Source organism: Ranitomeya imitator, chromosome 5 (genome assembly GCF_032444005.1).
Source record: "Ranitomeya imitator isolate aRanImi1 chromosome 5, aRanImi1.pri, whole genome shotgun sequence".
Lineage (NCBI taxonomy): Eukaryota > Metazoa > Chordata > Amphibia > Anura > Dendrobatidae > Ranitomeya > Ranitomeya imitator.
The window spans coordinates 626657696-626671913 of NC_091286.1; the positions used below are offsets into that span (position 1 = coordinate 626657696).

Here is a 14218-nt window from a genome sequence, read left to right on the forward strand (position 1 = left end):
CGACCACACCCCAACAATCCGACCACACCCCAACAATCCGACCACACCCCAACAATCCGACCACACCCCAACAATCCGACCACACCCCAACAATCCGACCACACCCCAACAATCCGACCACACCCCAACAATCCGACCACACCCCAACAATCCGACCACACCCCAACAATCCGACCACACCCCAACAATCCGACCACACCCCAACAATCCGACCACACCCCAACAATCCGACCACACCCCAACAATCCGACCACACCCCAACAATCCGACCACACCCCAACAATCCGACCACACCGCAACAATCCGACCACACCGCAACAATCCGACCACACCGCAACAATCCGACCACACCGCAACAATCCGACCACACCGCAACAATCCGACCACACCGCAACAATCCGACCACACCGCAACAATCCGACCACACCGCAGCAATCCGACCACACCGCAACAATCCGACCACACCGCAACAATCCGACCACACCGCAACAATCCGACCACACCGCAACAATCCGACCACACCGCAACAATCCGACCACACCGCAACAATCCGACCACACCGCAACAATCCGACCACACCGCAACAATCCGACCACACCGCAACAATCCGACCACACCGCAACAATCCGACCACACCGCAACAATCCGACCACACCGCAACAATCCGACCACACCGCAACAATCCGACCACACCGCAACAATCCGACCACACCGCAACAATCCGACCACACCGCAACAATCCGACCACACCGCAACAATCCGACCACACCGCAACAATCCGACCACACCGCAACAATCCGACCACACCGCAACAATCCGACCACACCGCAACAATCCGACCACACCCCAACAATCCGACCACACCCCAACAATCCGACCACACCCCAACAATCCGACCACACCCCAACAATCCGACCACACCCCGACAATCCGACCACACCGCGACAATCCGACCACACCGCGACAATCCGACCACACCGCGACAATCCGACCACACCGCGACAATCCGACCACACCGCAACAATCCGACCACACCGCAACAATCCGACCACACCGCAACAATCCGACCACACCGCAACAATCCGACCACACCGCAACAATCCGACCACACCGCAACAATCCGACCACACCGCAACAATCCGACCACACCGCAACAATCCGACCACACCGCAACAATCCGACCACACCGCAACAATCCGACCACACCGCAACAATCCGACCACACCGCAACAATCCGACCACACCGCAACAATCCGACCACACCGCAACAATCCGACCACACCGCAACAATCCGACCACACCGCAACAATCCGACCACACCGCAACAATCCGACCACACCGCAACAATCCGACCACACCACAACAATCCAACCACACCACAACAATCCAACCACACCACAACAATCCAACCACACCACAACAATCCAACCACACCACAACAATCCAACCACACCACAACAATCCAACCACACCACAACAATCCAACCACACCACAACAATCCGACCACACCACAACAATCCGACCACACCACAACAATCCGACCACACCACAACAATCCAACCACACCACAACAATCCAACCACACCACAACAATCCGACCACACCACAACAATCCGACCACACCACAACAATCCAACCACACCACAACAATCCAACCACACCACAACAATCCAACCACACCACAACAATCCAACCACACCACAACAATCCAACCACACAACAATCCGACCACAACACAACAATCCAACCACACCACAACAATCCGACCACACCACAACAATCCAACCACACCACAACAATCCAACCACACCACAACAATCCAACCACACCACAACAATCCAACCACACCACAACAATCCAACCACACCACAACAATCCAACCACACCACAACAATCCAACCACACAACAATCCGACCACAACACAACAATCCAACCACACCACAACAATCCAACCACACCACAACAATCCAACCACACAACAATCCGACCACAACAACAATCCAACCACAGTGTAATTTGCATAACTGATCTGATCTTCTCGGATTATAAAAAATACGCTCGTCTGCACCTGGCCTAAAGGTGCATCATTGAGAAATGCTAGTGGCAGAGCCCAAAAAGTTAAAGTTCAGGGGTGAACTACCACTTGTTTCCTCAAGAGGGAGACAAATAATAAATGTAACCTGGTTGCCCATAAGGCTGGAGCTGAACAGCTGGGTGGATATAATGCCATCTGACTTGTCTTCTTACTTTTAAATGGTTATTCCAGCCATAGACATTTATGGCCTATCCACAAGATAAATGTCTGATAGCTGTGTGCACCCATAAAAATAAATGAGTTACCGAGCGGTCGCCCCACGAGACGGACCCAGATCTATCACAAATGAATAACTGGAATAAACTTTTAAATGGAAAATCGCACACAAAAATTAGCATTTACTTAAAAGGTAAAAAAAACACACTTGCATTACAATACTACATATGCCGACTCTACAAATGTACTACAAAACACCAATATTATTTAGGAACAGAAATGGTACCAAAAAAAAGTATTAAAGGGGTTTTATTCCCATCTTGTATATTGCCGAATAGTGCTTGTAAAGACGAGCACTTTTGCAATTTACATCTTATTAAAATTTACAATCGTTCTTGAGATATTAACACTTTTCTTTTGTTAACAGCTGGTTGCTTGGGAGACCGACCACCACTGCTGTCTATATTTAAGTACTGCGCCGAAGCTGGCAGGGATTAGGATGTAACTATTTGCTCCATTAATCCCAGCTAGCTTCAAAACAGTGCTTACAAGCCCAATATAGCAGGACCTGTAAGAACTGTACATGTTACACTGACTAGCAGAGGTGGTCTGTCACCAAGGCAACAAGCTGTAAACGAAAGAAAAATGTAATAACTCAAGAACGGCTGAACATTTTAATAAATAGTAAATGGCAAAATGGCTTGTTTTTATAAGCTCTATCCGACAAGATCTTATTTATGACAATGGGATTAACCCTTTAAAAATGATTGAAATGAGATGACATGATGGTGACAGTGGACAGGAAAGAATAAATGGTGATGATGACCTGCTTCATGCCAGGCAGTTAGCAGAATGCTGATGTGCCAACCTGAGCTAATAGTCTAAAACTACTGCAAATCCAAGTACAGAAGGGGTGACTGACGCTCGCATAGCGGGTTAGTGCTGACTGCAAAGTGATGCATGCTGGGAACATGGCGGGTAGCTGACCACTCTTACTTACTGTTGCAATTGAAAAAGGTAAAAAAAAGTCAATGGAGAATGATTCGGAGGACAGGAGCAGAGCTAGAAACAGTGAATGGAAAGTGACCATTGTTTTAGGTGAAGCACGCGTTACCGAAAGCTGCTGACTGCTGAACGACTTAACTGAGAACCTGTCAGTGAGCTCCTTCTGATAAACTTGTAAGGGCTCTTTCAGATGTCCGCGATCCCTGATCACACTGCACGGACTGTCCGCAACTCTTCCGAACCGGAGTCTGACAACTTCATATATTTCTGTGAGGCTCTCACGCTCGGGTTAGGGAGACAAGTGGCCAGCAGGGCTGTGGAGTCGGTGTCATGGAAATTGAGGAGTCGGAGTTGGAGATTTGGCTTACCGACCTCACAGCCCTGGTGGCCAATCCATGAGATCGGACTAATGATCACTGAAAGAGCCCTCACTGCTTTTTTGCAGACTTCCTTTCAGGTGATTTATGACCACATCAAAGTTCAGCTAAACTCCGATGTGAAACTTCCCGGTCAGAAGGAGCTGACTGATGGATTCTCAGTTAACTTTTTCGGCAGCCAGGTGAGGGAATAAACAGCCAGTAAAAGCTAAATTATGCAATATTTTAAAAAATATTTTTTTTTCCTGATAAACACGCATTAACATAGAAAGAAAAAAGTGTCTGAATGTCCACTGGTGACAAGTCACTGGACGCAGGCCGTACATTACAGATCTGTATGGTATAGGATGGGTCTATCTATGGGACTCTGTTACGCCCCTGTGCACACGTGACATTTTTCCGTCTCACTGTGATTGTCTGTAGCGTGAACCTGTAGAGTCTCCATGTGCCCACCGGTCATGCACACAACCTTACTCTGCTCACGTGTGCCCACTAGTAAGGCAAAGTATAACTAACGCACAGATGCAGCAGAGCGGGACTTTACCAGCGAGCGGCGGGTAGACCTCCTGCAGAGCAGTAATATTCTTACCTGGATTTGTTTGGAGGAAGTTGTCGACTAGGCCGCCTCATCGACGGGTTTGGCTGTACCTTTATGGAAGTTCTTGGAGAGGAGCGGGCGAAGGGATCAGGAGCGGGTGGCTTTTTTGGGATTTTTTTCACCAGCCGACTCACCCACTTCTGCTGCTCTTCTGTGGAGTTCGCTAATAGAAGTAGATTCTTAGCAGTAGAAATATCATAGTTTACTGGAAGGAAAGAAAAAAACGCTTAAATTATACTGGAGAAAGTTGAATCCTTCAGGGGTGCAGCCTCAGGCTTCGAGCCCGAAACTTCGAGCACTTACATCTCAGCAGAGGAGAAAAATGTTTAAAAAAAAGCAACAACAATTTTTCACATTTTTCTTTTTAAAAGGATTTTTTTATACATTTCTCCAAGTAAGTCATGAGCAAAATTTTCCATTCATTTTTTTTTTTTTTTTTAAAGCTTCTAAATGTAATTTTTGCCACCGACTAGACTACAATTCTCTATCTAAAGTGGATCCGAAATGACAGATATGGCTGATGAGTCTCCATCTTGTGCCCTCAAGACTCTACATGAAGCCACGTCAAAAAGCTTGTCTTAAAGAGTTATCAAAATATCACATTAACCCAAACTCATAACTTATTGATCACTGGGGATCTTCTGATCCAGATACTGGCGAAAGCTGGAACCCGGAATCGGGCTCTTAGGGGCCCCATCCTGAATGGGGCGGAGGTGGGAATATTCAGCCCTTCATTAACTGTCTATGGGACACCTGGAAAGTCTTCTTGGCATCACGGGTCGGACCCCCAGCGATCAGCGAGTCGTCCCCTAAATTAATATTTAGGGAATGACCCTTTAAAATGATGACAAAATTGTATTTTCTGCCCTGCCGGGAGAGACATCGTGTCCCATGTACCTTTGCAAGGTGCTATCATCTCCTCTTTTTTATCCATATGGTCCTTGTGGCACTTGATATGGCAGCGCCGGCACTCTAAGGCAGCGGGGGGCTTGAACATGTGCCACAGGGGCTTCATACAGGCATCACAGCTTGTTGGGAAATGGTATAACGTGGGGATGAACTCGTGTCCTTTGTGGCAGATATAGTTCGATTTCTCCACTGGATCCACTGGGAATTCTTGCTCTTTTTTGCTTTCTCCTTCATTGTCATACAAAATCTATGGATAAAAAAGATATAAATTATTACATCTCTGCTCATCAATAGTGAGAACACAAACTGTCAGGGAAATTGTGACCTATGAGGATTTTTATTAAATAAAAACCCAAAAATACTGAAAAAATGTTAAATATGACGTCTGCATTCTGATAAAACATCATGATGGAAATGATCTTTTAGGTCATATTTCCATATATTGGACATGCAGCGTTATTTCCCCACAATACTCAATAGCGATCCGCACTGTTTATTGCTTTTTAAGTTATTTTTAATGTTTTTTTCGTTTTTCGCAGTTGTTTCTAAGCAGTATTATTATGATTTTTTTTAAAAGTAGGAACACTGCAATATCACACAACAAAACTATTGTGATTTCTCAAGTGCCTTCCAGGCTTCCCAAAGTACAGGGGGAAAAAAAAACCCTGAACATTTTGAACCTTAAACCTGTCCACGTTTCACTTGCCTGGAAAATCCGAGGAATTTCTTTAGCATCCGCCCGATACACATCTGTCTGAGTTACCTGTCGCACGTGGAATAGTTTACTGTGAACACAATAATTCCAGTGTTATAAAACGAGAGACAATATATTCTACACACACAGAACACTTTCACTGTATGCTGTAAAGCGAGATACATCTGCAATGCAGACACCTAAAGGAAAATATGAGAACTGCAAGATTTTTTTTACTTTTATATGGATAGTTAGGCTAGGTTCATATTGCGTTAATGTGACCGCACTAACGGACAGCGTTGCACGGCGAAATTAACACCGTGCAACGCGTCCATTAGCGCGCCCATTAACAGCAATGGTGACACGCATCACTAGCGCGTGCCATTTTTGGCACGCGCTAGCGATGTGCCGGTGTTTTGTGGCGCGCAGCGGACGCTGCTTGCAGTGTCTGCGGCGCGCCTGAGGTCCGTTCCCCGCTCTCGCATGGGACGTTTAACGCGACCCCATAAAACAACATTGCATTAGAGCAATATGAACCTAGCCTTACGAGTTAAGTTATTATTATAATTATGGATGAGTGAATTTACAGAAATTTGCTTGAATTTGGCTGAGAAATTGGTTTGCATTAAATGTATTCTATACAAATCATACTAAACGCTGGATTCTTAAAAAAAAAAAAAAAAGTCTGCTGTGCCATTTAGTCCTCAGGAAGTCATGAAATCATGTTCAGTGGTGGAGAGGGGCGTAACAGCGGAGGGAGAGGGGGCGTAACAGTGGAGGGAGAGAGGGCGTAACAGTGGAGGGAGAGGGGGAGTAACAGTGGTGAGGAGAGGGGGAGTAACAGTGGTGGGGAGAGGGGGAGTAACAGTGGAGGGAGAGGGGGAGTAACAGTGGTGAGGAGAGGGGGATTAACAGTGGAGGGAGAGGGGGCGTAACAGTGGAGGGAGAGGGGGCGTAACAGTGGAGGGAGAGGGGGCGTAACAGTGGAGGGAGAGGGGGCGTAACAGTGGAGGGAGAGGGGGCGTAACAGTGGTGGGGAGAGGGGGAGTAACAGTGGTGAGGAGAGGGGGAGTAACAGTGGTGAGGAGAGGGGGAGTAACAGTGGTGGGGAGAGGGGGCGTAACAGTGGAGGAAGAGGGGGAGTAACAGTGGTGAGGAGAGGGGGCGTAACAGTGGTGGGGAGAGGGGGCGTAACAGTGGAGGAAGAGGGGGAGTAACAGTGGTGAGGAGAGGGGGCGTAACAGTGGAGGAAGAGGGGGAGTAACAGTGGTGAGGAGAGGGGGCGTAACAGTGGTGGGGAGAGGGGGCGTAACAGTGGAGGAAGAGGGGGAGTAACAGTGGTGAGGAGAGGGGGCGTAACAGTGGAGGGAGAGGGGGAGTAACAGTGGTGAGGAGAGGGGGCGTAACAGTGGAGGGAGAGGGGGAGTAACAGTGGTGAGGAGAGGGGGCGTAACAGTGGTGGGGAGAGGGGGCGTAACAGTGGTGGGGAGAGGGGGAGTAACAGTGGTGGGGAGAGGGGGAGTAACAGTGGTGAGGAGAGGGGGCGTAACAGTGGAGGGAGAGGGGGCGTAACAGTGGAGGGAGAGGGGGCGTAACAGTGGAGGGAGAGGGGGCGTAACAGTGGAGGAAGAGGGGGCGTAACAGTGGAGGAAGAGGGGGCGTAACAGTGGAGGAAGAGGGGGAGTAACAGTGGTGAGGAGAGGGGGGAGTAACAGTGGTGAGGAGAAGGGGAGTAACAGTGGTGAGGAGAGGGGGCGTAACAGTGGTGGGGAGAGGGGGAGTAAGTGGTGAGGAGAGGGGGAGTAACAGTGGTGGGGAGAGGGGGAGTAACAGTGGTGGGGAGAGGGGGAGTAACAGTGGTGAGGAGAGGGGGCGTAACAGTGGAGGGAGAGGGGGTGTAACAGTGGAGGGAGAGGGGGAGTAACAGTGGTGAGGAGAGGGGGAGTAACAGTGGAGGGAGAGGGGGCGTAACAGTGGAGGAAGAGGGGGCGTAACAGTGGTGGGGAGAGGGGGAGTAACAGTGGTGGGGAGAGGGGGAGTAACAGTGGTGAGGAGAGGGGGAGTAACAGTGGTGAGGAGAGGGGGCGTAACAGTGGAGGGAGAGGGGGCGTAACAGGGAGAGGGGGCGTAACAGTGGTGGGGAGAGGGGGAGTAACAGTGGTGAGGAGAGAGGGAGTAAGTGGTGAGGAGAGGGGGCGTAACAGTGGTGGGGAGAGGGGGCGTAACAGTGGAGGGAGAGGGGGCGTAACAGTGGAGGGAGAGGGGGCGTAACAGTGGAGGAAGAGGGGGCGTAACAGTGGTGGGGAGAGGGGGAGTAACAGTGGTGAGGAGAGGGGGAGTAACAGTGGTGAGGAGAGGGGGAGTAACAGTGGTGAGGAGAGGGGGCGTAACAGTGGTGGGGAGAGGGGGCATAACAGTGGAGGGAGAGGGGGCGTAACAGTGGAGGGAGAGGGGGCGTAACAGTGGAGGAAGAGGGGGCGTAACAGTGGTGGGGAGAGGGGGAGTAACAGTGGTGAGGAGAGGGGGAGTAACAGTGGTGAGGAGAGGGGGCGTAACAGTGGTGGGGAGAGGGGGCGTAACAGTGGAGGGAGAGGGGGTTTAACAGTGGAGGGAGAGGGGGCGTAACAGTGGAGGGAGAGGGGGCGTAACAGTGGAGGAAGAGGGGGCGTAACAGTGGTGGGGAGAGGGGGAGTAACAGTGGAGGGAGAGGGGGCGTAACAGTGGAGGAAGAGGGGGCGTAACAGTGGTGGGGAGAGGGGGAGTAACAGTGGAGGGAGAGGGGGCGTAACAGTGGAGGAAGAGGGGGCGTAACAGTGGTGGGGAGAGGGGGCGTAACAGTGGAGGGAGAGGGGGGCGTAAAAGTGGAGGGTGAGGGGGGCGTAACAGTGGAGGGAGAGGGGGGCGTAACAGTGGAGGGATAGGGGGCATAACAGTGGAGGGAGAGGGGGGGCGTAACAGTGGTGGGGAGAGGGGGCGTAACAGTGGGGTAGAACAGCCAAGAGGGTGGGCAGAACAAAGAAAATGAGGGGTGAGGAGAGGCGAGCACCATTTTTTAACCCCGTTTGAGTACATAGGAAATTTGATTGATTCGCTCATCTCTACTTTTTTGCAAAACTGTGAGTTACACCTAAAAATGTTTCCTTTTAACAATAGTGATGAGAAACACTTACTCAATATCTAATACCATGTACGGGTTGGATTGCTCTTTATCCTGCTCACTGTCGTAAAACAAAATTTTCTTGCTGCTAACGACCACGTACTAGAGGGGAAAAGGCCAAAATAAGTAAATGAGCAACACAGCTGATATAAGATTCAATGTGTACAGGATTAAAAAAAAACAGCGCCACACTTACACACGGGTCGTGTCTGGTATTGCAAATCAACTCCACTGAAGTGAATGAGGCAGAGCTGCAATACCGCACATGACCTGTGGAGAGGGTGGAGCTGAAATGATGGGAAAAGAAGAGTAGATATATTTTTCCAGTGTTGGACAATCACTTTGAATATTTCTCTGTCCTGTACGGATCACACACTCACCTTCTTAATCCAGCCAAACTTCTTAGTGTTTCGCACAGGAAGTGACAACCAGCCCTCCAGTCTGGATTCTGTCGGTAAGAGAATGTAACACATTATCCAATGACTATTAGTCATGTGAGACATTTAAGGGTTATTCCCATCTTCATAGACAGTCAGAGAGGGCATGTAAAAACAAGCACTTTTGCAATTTACTGCTTATTAAAATGAGCAGCCGTTCTTGAGATATTAACACTTTTGTTCGCAGCTCGTTGCCTAGGAAACCGACCACCGCTGCCATCTAGACTGTAACACTATATTGGTCGGTCTCCATGGCAATGAGCTTTAAACAAAAGAAAAGTGTTCATATCTCAAGAACGGCTGAGAATTTTGATAAGCTGTAAATTGCAAAAGTGTTTGTATTTACAGGAACTATGCATCAAGATCTGTTTTTGAGGATGGGAATAACCCCTTTTAGTTATCACAGATTTACAACCCAAACGTTTCCAAGCAGCGCTGATCCAAGCAACAAGCATTCAAGGCAAAGCAGCCTTATAGTGAGTCTGCGGCTGATCCCATAGACAGGGCTCTCGCATTATTTCACCCGCTCAGTACGGCCTTATGTGTCATCGATATTCATGACGGAGCTTCCCGTGAACGTGGCCTTAATCTTCTAATGTCTATCTTATCTGGTGGAATCTAAGGTTATGTTCACACGTGGCATCAAACTATGTTTTACAGTGAATTAGATTTCCAAAAATCTCCGCAGCCTATCAGCTTTTTCAGCATAATTCATCCAGTCTAATGAAAGGGATAAAAAATGCAAGTAACACTGCCAAAAGGCCATGTGTGAACATAGCCTTAAAGGGGTTGTCCAATCAAAGCCGACAAGTCTGCAGTCACTCTGTGTGACTGCAGACTTACTAATACCGCCAGCGCATGCACTGTGTGCTGCGGGAATTTGCCGCTTTCAGACCCAGGACCGGAGGGTATGTATGAGTTATACATACTCCCGGCCAGTGGGCGTGGCCTCATTCTCCATACACTTGTGTGATAGGCCCCGCCCTCTAGTCAGCCACGCCCACTGGCCGTCCGCGTCAATCGTCAGGGCGCGACCTCGGCTCAATACAAGTGCATGGATCGAGGGCGCCCCAACTGGCCGGGGGTATGTATAACTCGAACATATCTTCCTATCTCGGCTCAGAAACCGGTGACTCCGCACAGTGCACGGTGACTGCAGACTTATCGGTTTTGACCGGACAACCCCTTTAAGCTCCAGGAAAAGTTGGGGCCTAGGATTCTGACACCTTGTGTCCTAAAACCTGTCCCTACAACACAGTTTTAGAACATAAGTACTTAAATTCCTCACAAACTAGGAACATTTGGCGTATTCCTGTATTGTTAAGTTCCTCTGTTATTCATCCTGGAAACCTATGAATAAACTGACAACTGGGTGTTACCGTTGCCCTTGTGTTGCAGATTTGTTCCTCTACAATTTTAGCAGTGATTAGACAGCGATGAACTGTGTAAGGCCACGTTCACACGGTCAGTATTTGGTCAGTATTTTACCTCAGTATTTGTAAGCCAAAACCATGAGTGGAACAATCAGAGGACAAGTATAATAGAAACCCGTCACCACTTCCGTATTTGTCACCCGCTCCTGGTTTTGGCTTACAAATACTGAGGTAAAAAACTCGCCAAATACTGAACCTGTGACCGTGGCCCAAAAATGCAACCCACTAAGGACAAAGACGTCTCATTCATTTATGGAGTGTGCCAGGGCGTGTAGGGTCCTGATATTATCCAGATGTCAATGGAGAAGTGACATTTCCAAAAGTGATAATTGACAAATGTGTAATAATAAATAACTCAATTTTTATTCCAAAGAGATTGTGTCATCCGAAAACAACCTATAGTTTATAATTTTAGGGTTTAAAAGGGTAAAAGTTCTCCTCATGGAGAGTGACAAGCCAAGCCTGGCATGCAAGAGTGAGGGGACTTATAAGCCATGCACGCTCCTGTGGGAAATCAGAACTCTAGCGCCACCTATATAGTTTTAGTCCTCTTCTTCTATGAATACATAATTTGCATATGTAAATTCAAAGAGGAGCAAGCATGGCGTATAAGTCACCTCACGTTGACATACCAGGCCTGACTTGTGACTCTCCACAAGGAGAAACGTTACCCATTGGACCTCAGTCCATAACCTCTCACCTAGACAAATCAGATCTCATACTTTGCCATGATGAGGGGCAACACCCTGAAACAAGTGTTTGCAAATTGAGATTCTGGTTTGGCTTTAATCCCAAGTCATATTGCAAGGCTCGATAAAGGGTTGATTGTGACTTTTAGGATCGCTGCTTCTTATAAGTGGTGCTAGAGATCAAGTCCTCTTCCTCTCTGAAGAGACAATTTGCATATTTAACAAATTTTAGAAATATTTATTTTTCAGATCACAAGCTGTATGAAAAATAAATATTTTAAAGTTTGCCATTTTCACACTGGGGCTTTCCTAGTTCTTTCAGGAAATGCACATACACATTAGCAGCAACAGACCCTATCTTTTGCATTGAAGCATCTAATGAGCGTGTCATAAAAGAAATATGTAAAAACGCTGACAATATTCATGTGGTATGGGGACAGGACGACAGTAATAACCATTGTTCTGATACCATACACGGGTTATTAAACAAGTGCAGATTGACTTGTAGTAAGTCAGTTCGTGCTTGTTTATGGGGGCAATCTAGAGACACCTTCACTTTATGTAAGATTCATTGATGCGGGTGGTATAATGTGTGAGCGCTGTACCAGAATGCCGGACCAACCACAAAGCATAATGGTGTCTTGAGATATGAGAATCATAAAAGGAAATTAACCCCAGCTCGATATCATCGATCATCTGCAGGTCTGAGGTTGGTGAACAGTGCTGTGCGGGCAGTGTGAGGCGGACGGTAAGCGTGACATGGGTCACGGGCGCAAGCGCAAAAGCCAACAAGGAAAACCTGGTAAACCACGGATCAGACGCCATAACAATCAGAGAGGGGAGCGGAATGGGGCATCTCAGCGTCAGGTCTTCTGCCATCCTGGTGGCAAGTGCACAAAGGCACGGGTATTTAAAGGGGCTTTATCCTTAGGGTATTATGGACAACATGGGAGGAAAGGTTTCGCCTACTTCTGGTCTCGAGAGACTTTTATGGGAATGGACATCGTATAAAATAAAACTTGATCTACAGCGCAAGAAAAACAACAAAAAAAAGGACTTTTAAAAACAAGGCCATTCTGGGAAAAGGTTTTCCAACACTTCATTCAGGAAGCAATGGCTGTGTAGAAATCCCTTTAGCCTAGTATTGTATTATAGTAAAACCACACAAAAAAGCACAAATTATTCCTATAGCCATGCTCCATTTCTATTCTATACTCCTATATTATGGGATTGAGGGCTAACCCAACGTGTGTGTGACCGCTTCCAACTTTTAAAGAATGCTATGACGTATAAGCTGTGAGATAATTACCGTACAGTTTACTCTTGAAATACAGCCTATAACTAATCCTCAAGTTGGCCACACATCGATACCTTAGGCTCTGTTCACATCTGTATTAATCATTTATTGGGTTTATTCCGATCTATCAAGCGATGTTCGATGGACTGATTGACTATATTTCTGTCTCATGTTCAGGACACTCAGAACACAGCCTCCAACACAGAGGTGAACACAGCCTAAACCGCAGCTGAAATAGTTTTTTCTTTTTTTTTTTTTTACAATAGTCTGGGTTTCTAATAAAAATAATCATTTACATCTAACTTGTTCCAGGAATAGGCTCGATTCGCTGAATAAAACTTTGGTGCATCTAATAAAATGACTTTAGCTTTGCACTGGTTTATATTAACAGTAGAAACATAAACCAGTTGTTGCGTATGTCCATGATAACAATAGATGGCTGCTTGTCCTGTGAGTAAGTGGTAGGTGCATATATCACTTATTTCAGTAAATACTGTACAGCCGTACGGTCCAGAACGCATGCGGTCAGTATTCATGCCATGCCGATCCCACACCAGCAGTTATAGACTTGTGTGATCAGGAGATCCGTGTTAGACAGGGGCCAGTGATAACAGGTTAGGGGGTCACACGGTGCGGCACACTGTTGCACTGCGATGTCACCTTCGCTGTCATCGCTATCGGGATCTGTAGGGGCTCGTGCACGGGGGACGGGTTCTTCCTCTGAGTCCGTATCAGGATCAGAGTTGAAAAGCAAGCGAGCGCGGCAGGGCTTAGTGCCAATGCGGACAGAAGTAGAAGAACGCTGGTAGGTGAATGACATGGACTCCGTAGTACGGGACTGAGTGATGTGAACTGGAAACCCGGCACAGAACCGGAAGGAAGAGTGCAGAAAGTTACGAGAAGATATTGTAAGTACAGGGGGAAGGAAAAACAACGTTATACCCAACAAGAATGAAATACACATGAGCACCACTGTTCCTGAAAGGAAAGAATCAAATCTTCACATTCCTAAAAGGGTGTTGCCAGGAAATGGTCCAAAATTGAGATTGGAGAGGGTCCTGTCGTGCCTAAAATCAAAGGGACAGAGGCTCTCCGCTGTGCAAAGAATGTCAGTGATGGAGGCATGATGCTTAAGGTACCGTCACACTAAGCGACGCTGCAGCGATACCGACAACGATGTCGATCGCTGCAGCGTCGCTGTTTGGTCGCTGGAGAGCTGTCACACAGACAGCTCTCCAGCGACCAACAATGCCGGTTCTCTGGTAACCAGGGTAAACATCGGGTTACTAAGCGCAGGGCCACGCTTAGTAACCTGATGTTTACCCTGGTTACCAGCGTAAAAGTAAAAAAAAAACAAACACTACATACT

General features: G+C 47.6%; 1 protein-coding gene across 2 annotated transcripts in view; it reads right to left on the bottom strand.

Annotated features, from left to right (window-relative positions):
- Window positions 1-14218, bottom strand: part of ROCK2 (Rho associated coiled-coil containing protein kinase 2) — a 174345-nt gene that overhangs the window by 5118 nt on the left and 155009 nt on the right. For both annotated transcript variants that reach the window (XM_069728101.1, XM_069728102.1), the window contains exons 27-31: window positions 9374-9441; window positions 9007-9095; window positions 5849-5927; window positions 5131-5389; window positions 4225-4438 (exon numbers count right to left, since the gene is read on the bottom strand). In XM_069728101.1, coding sequence (XP_069584202.1) covers window positions 4225-4438; window positions 5131-5389; window positions 5849-5927; window positions 9007-9095; window positions 9374-9441 — 709 coding nt within the window. The remainder of the gene's footprint in view (window positions 1-4224; window positions 4439-5130; window positions 5390-5848; window positions 5928-9006; window positions 9096-9373; window positions 9442-14218) is intronic.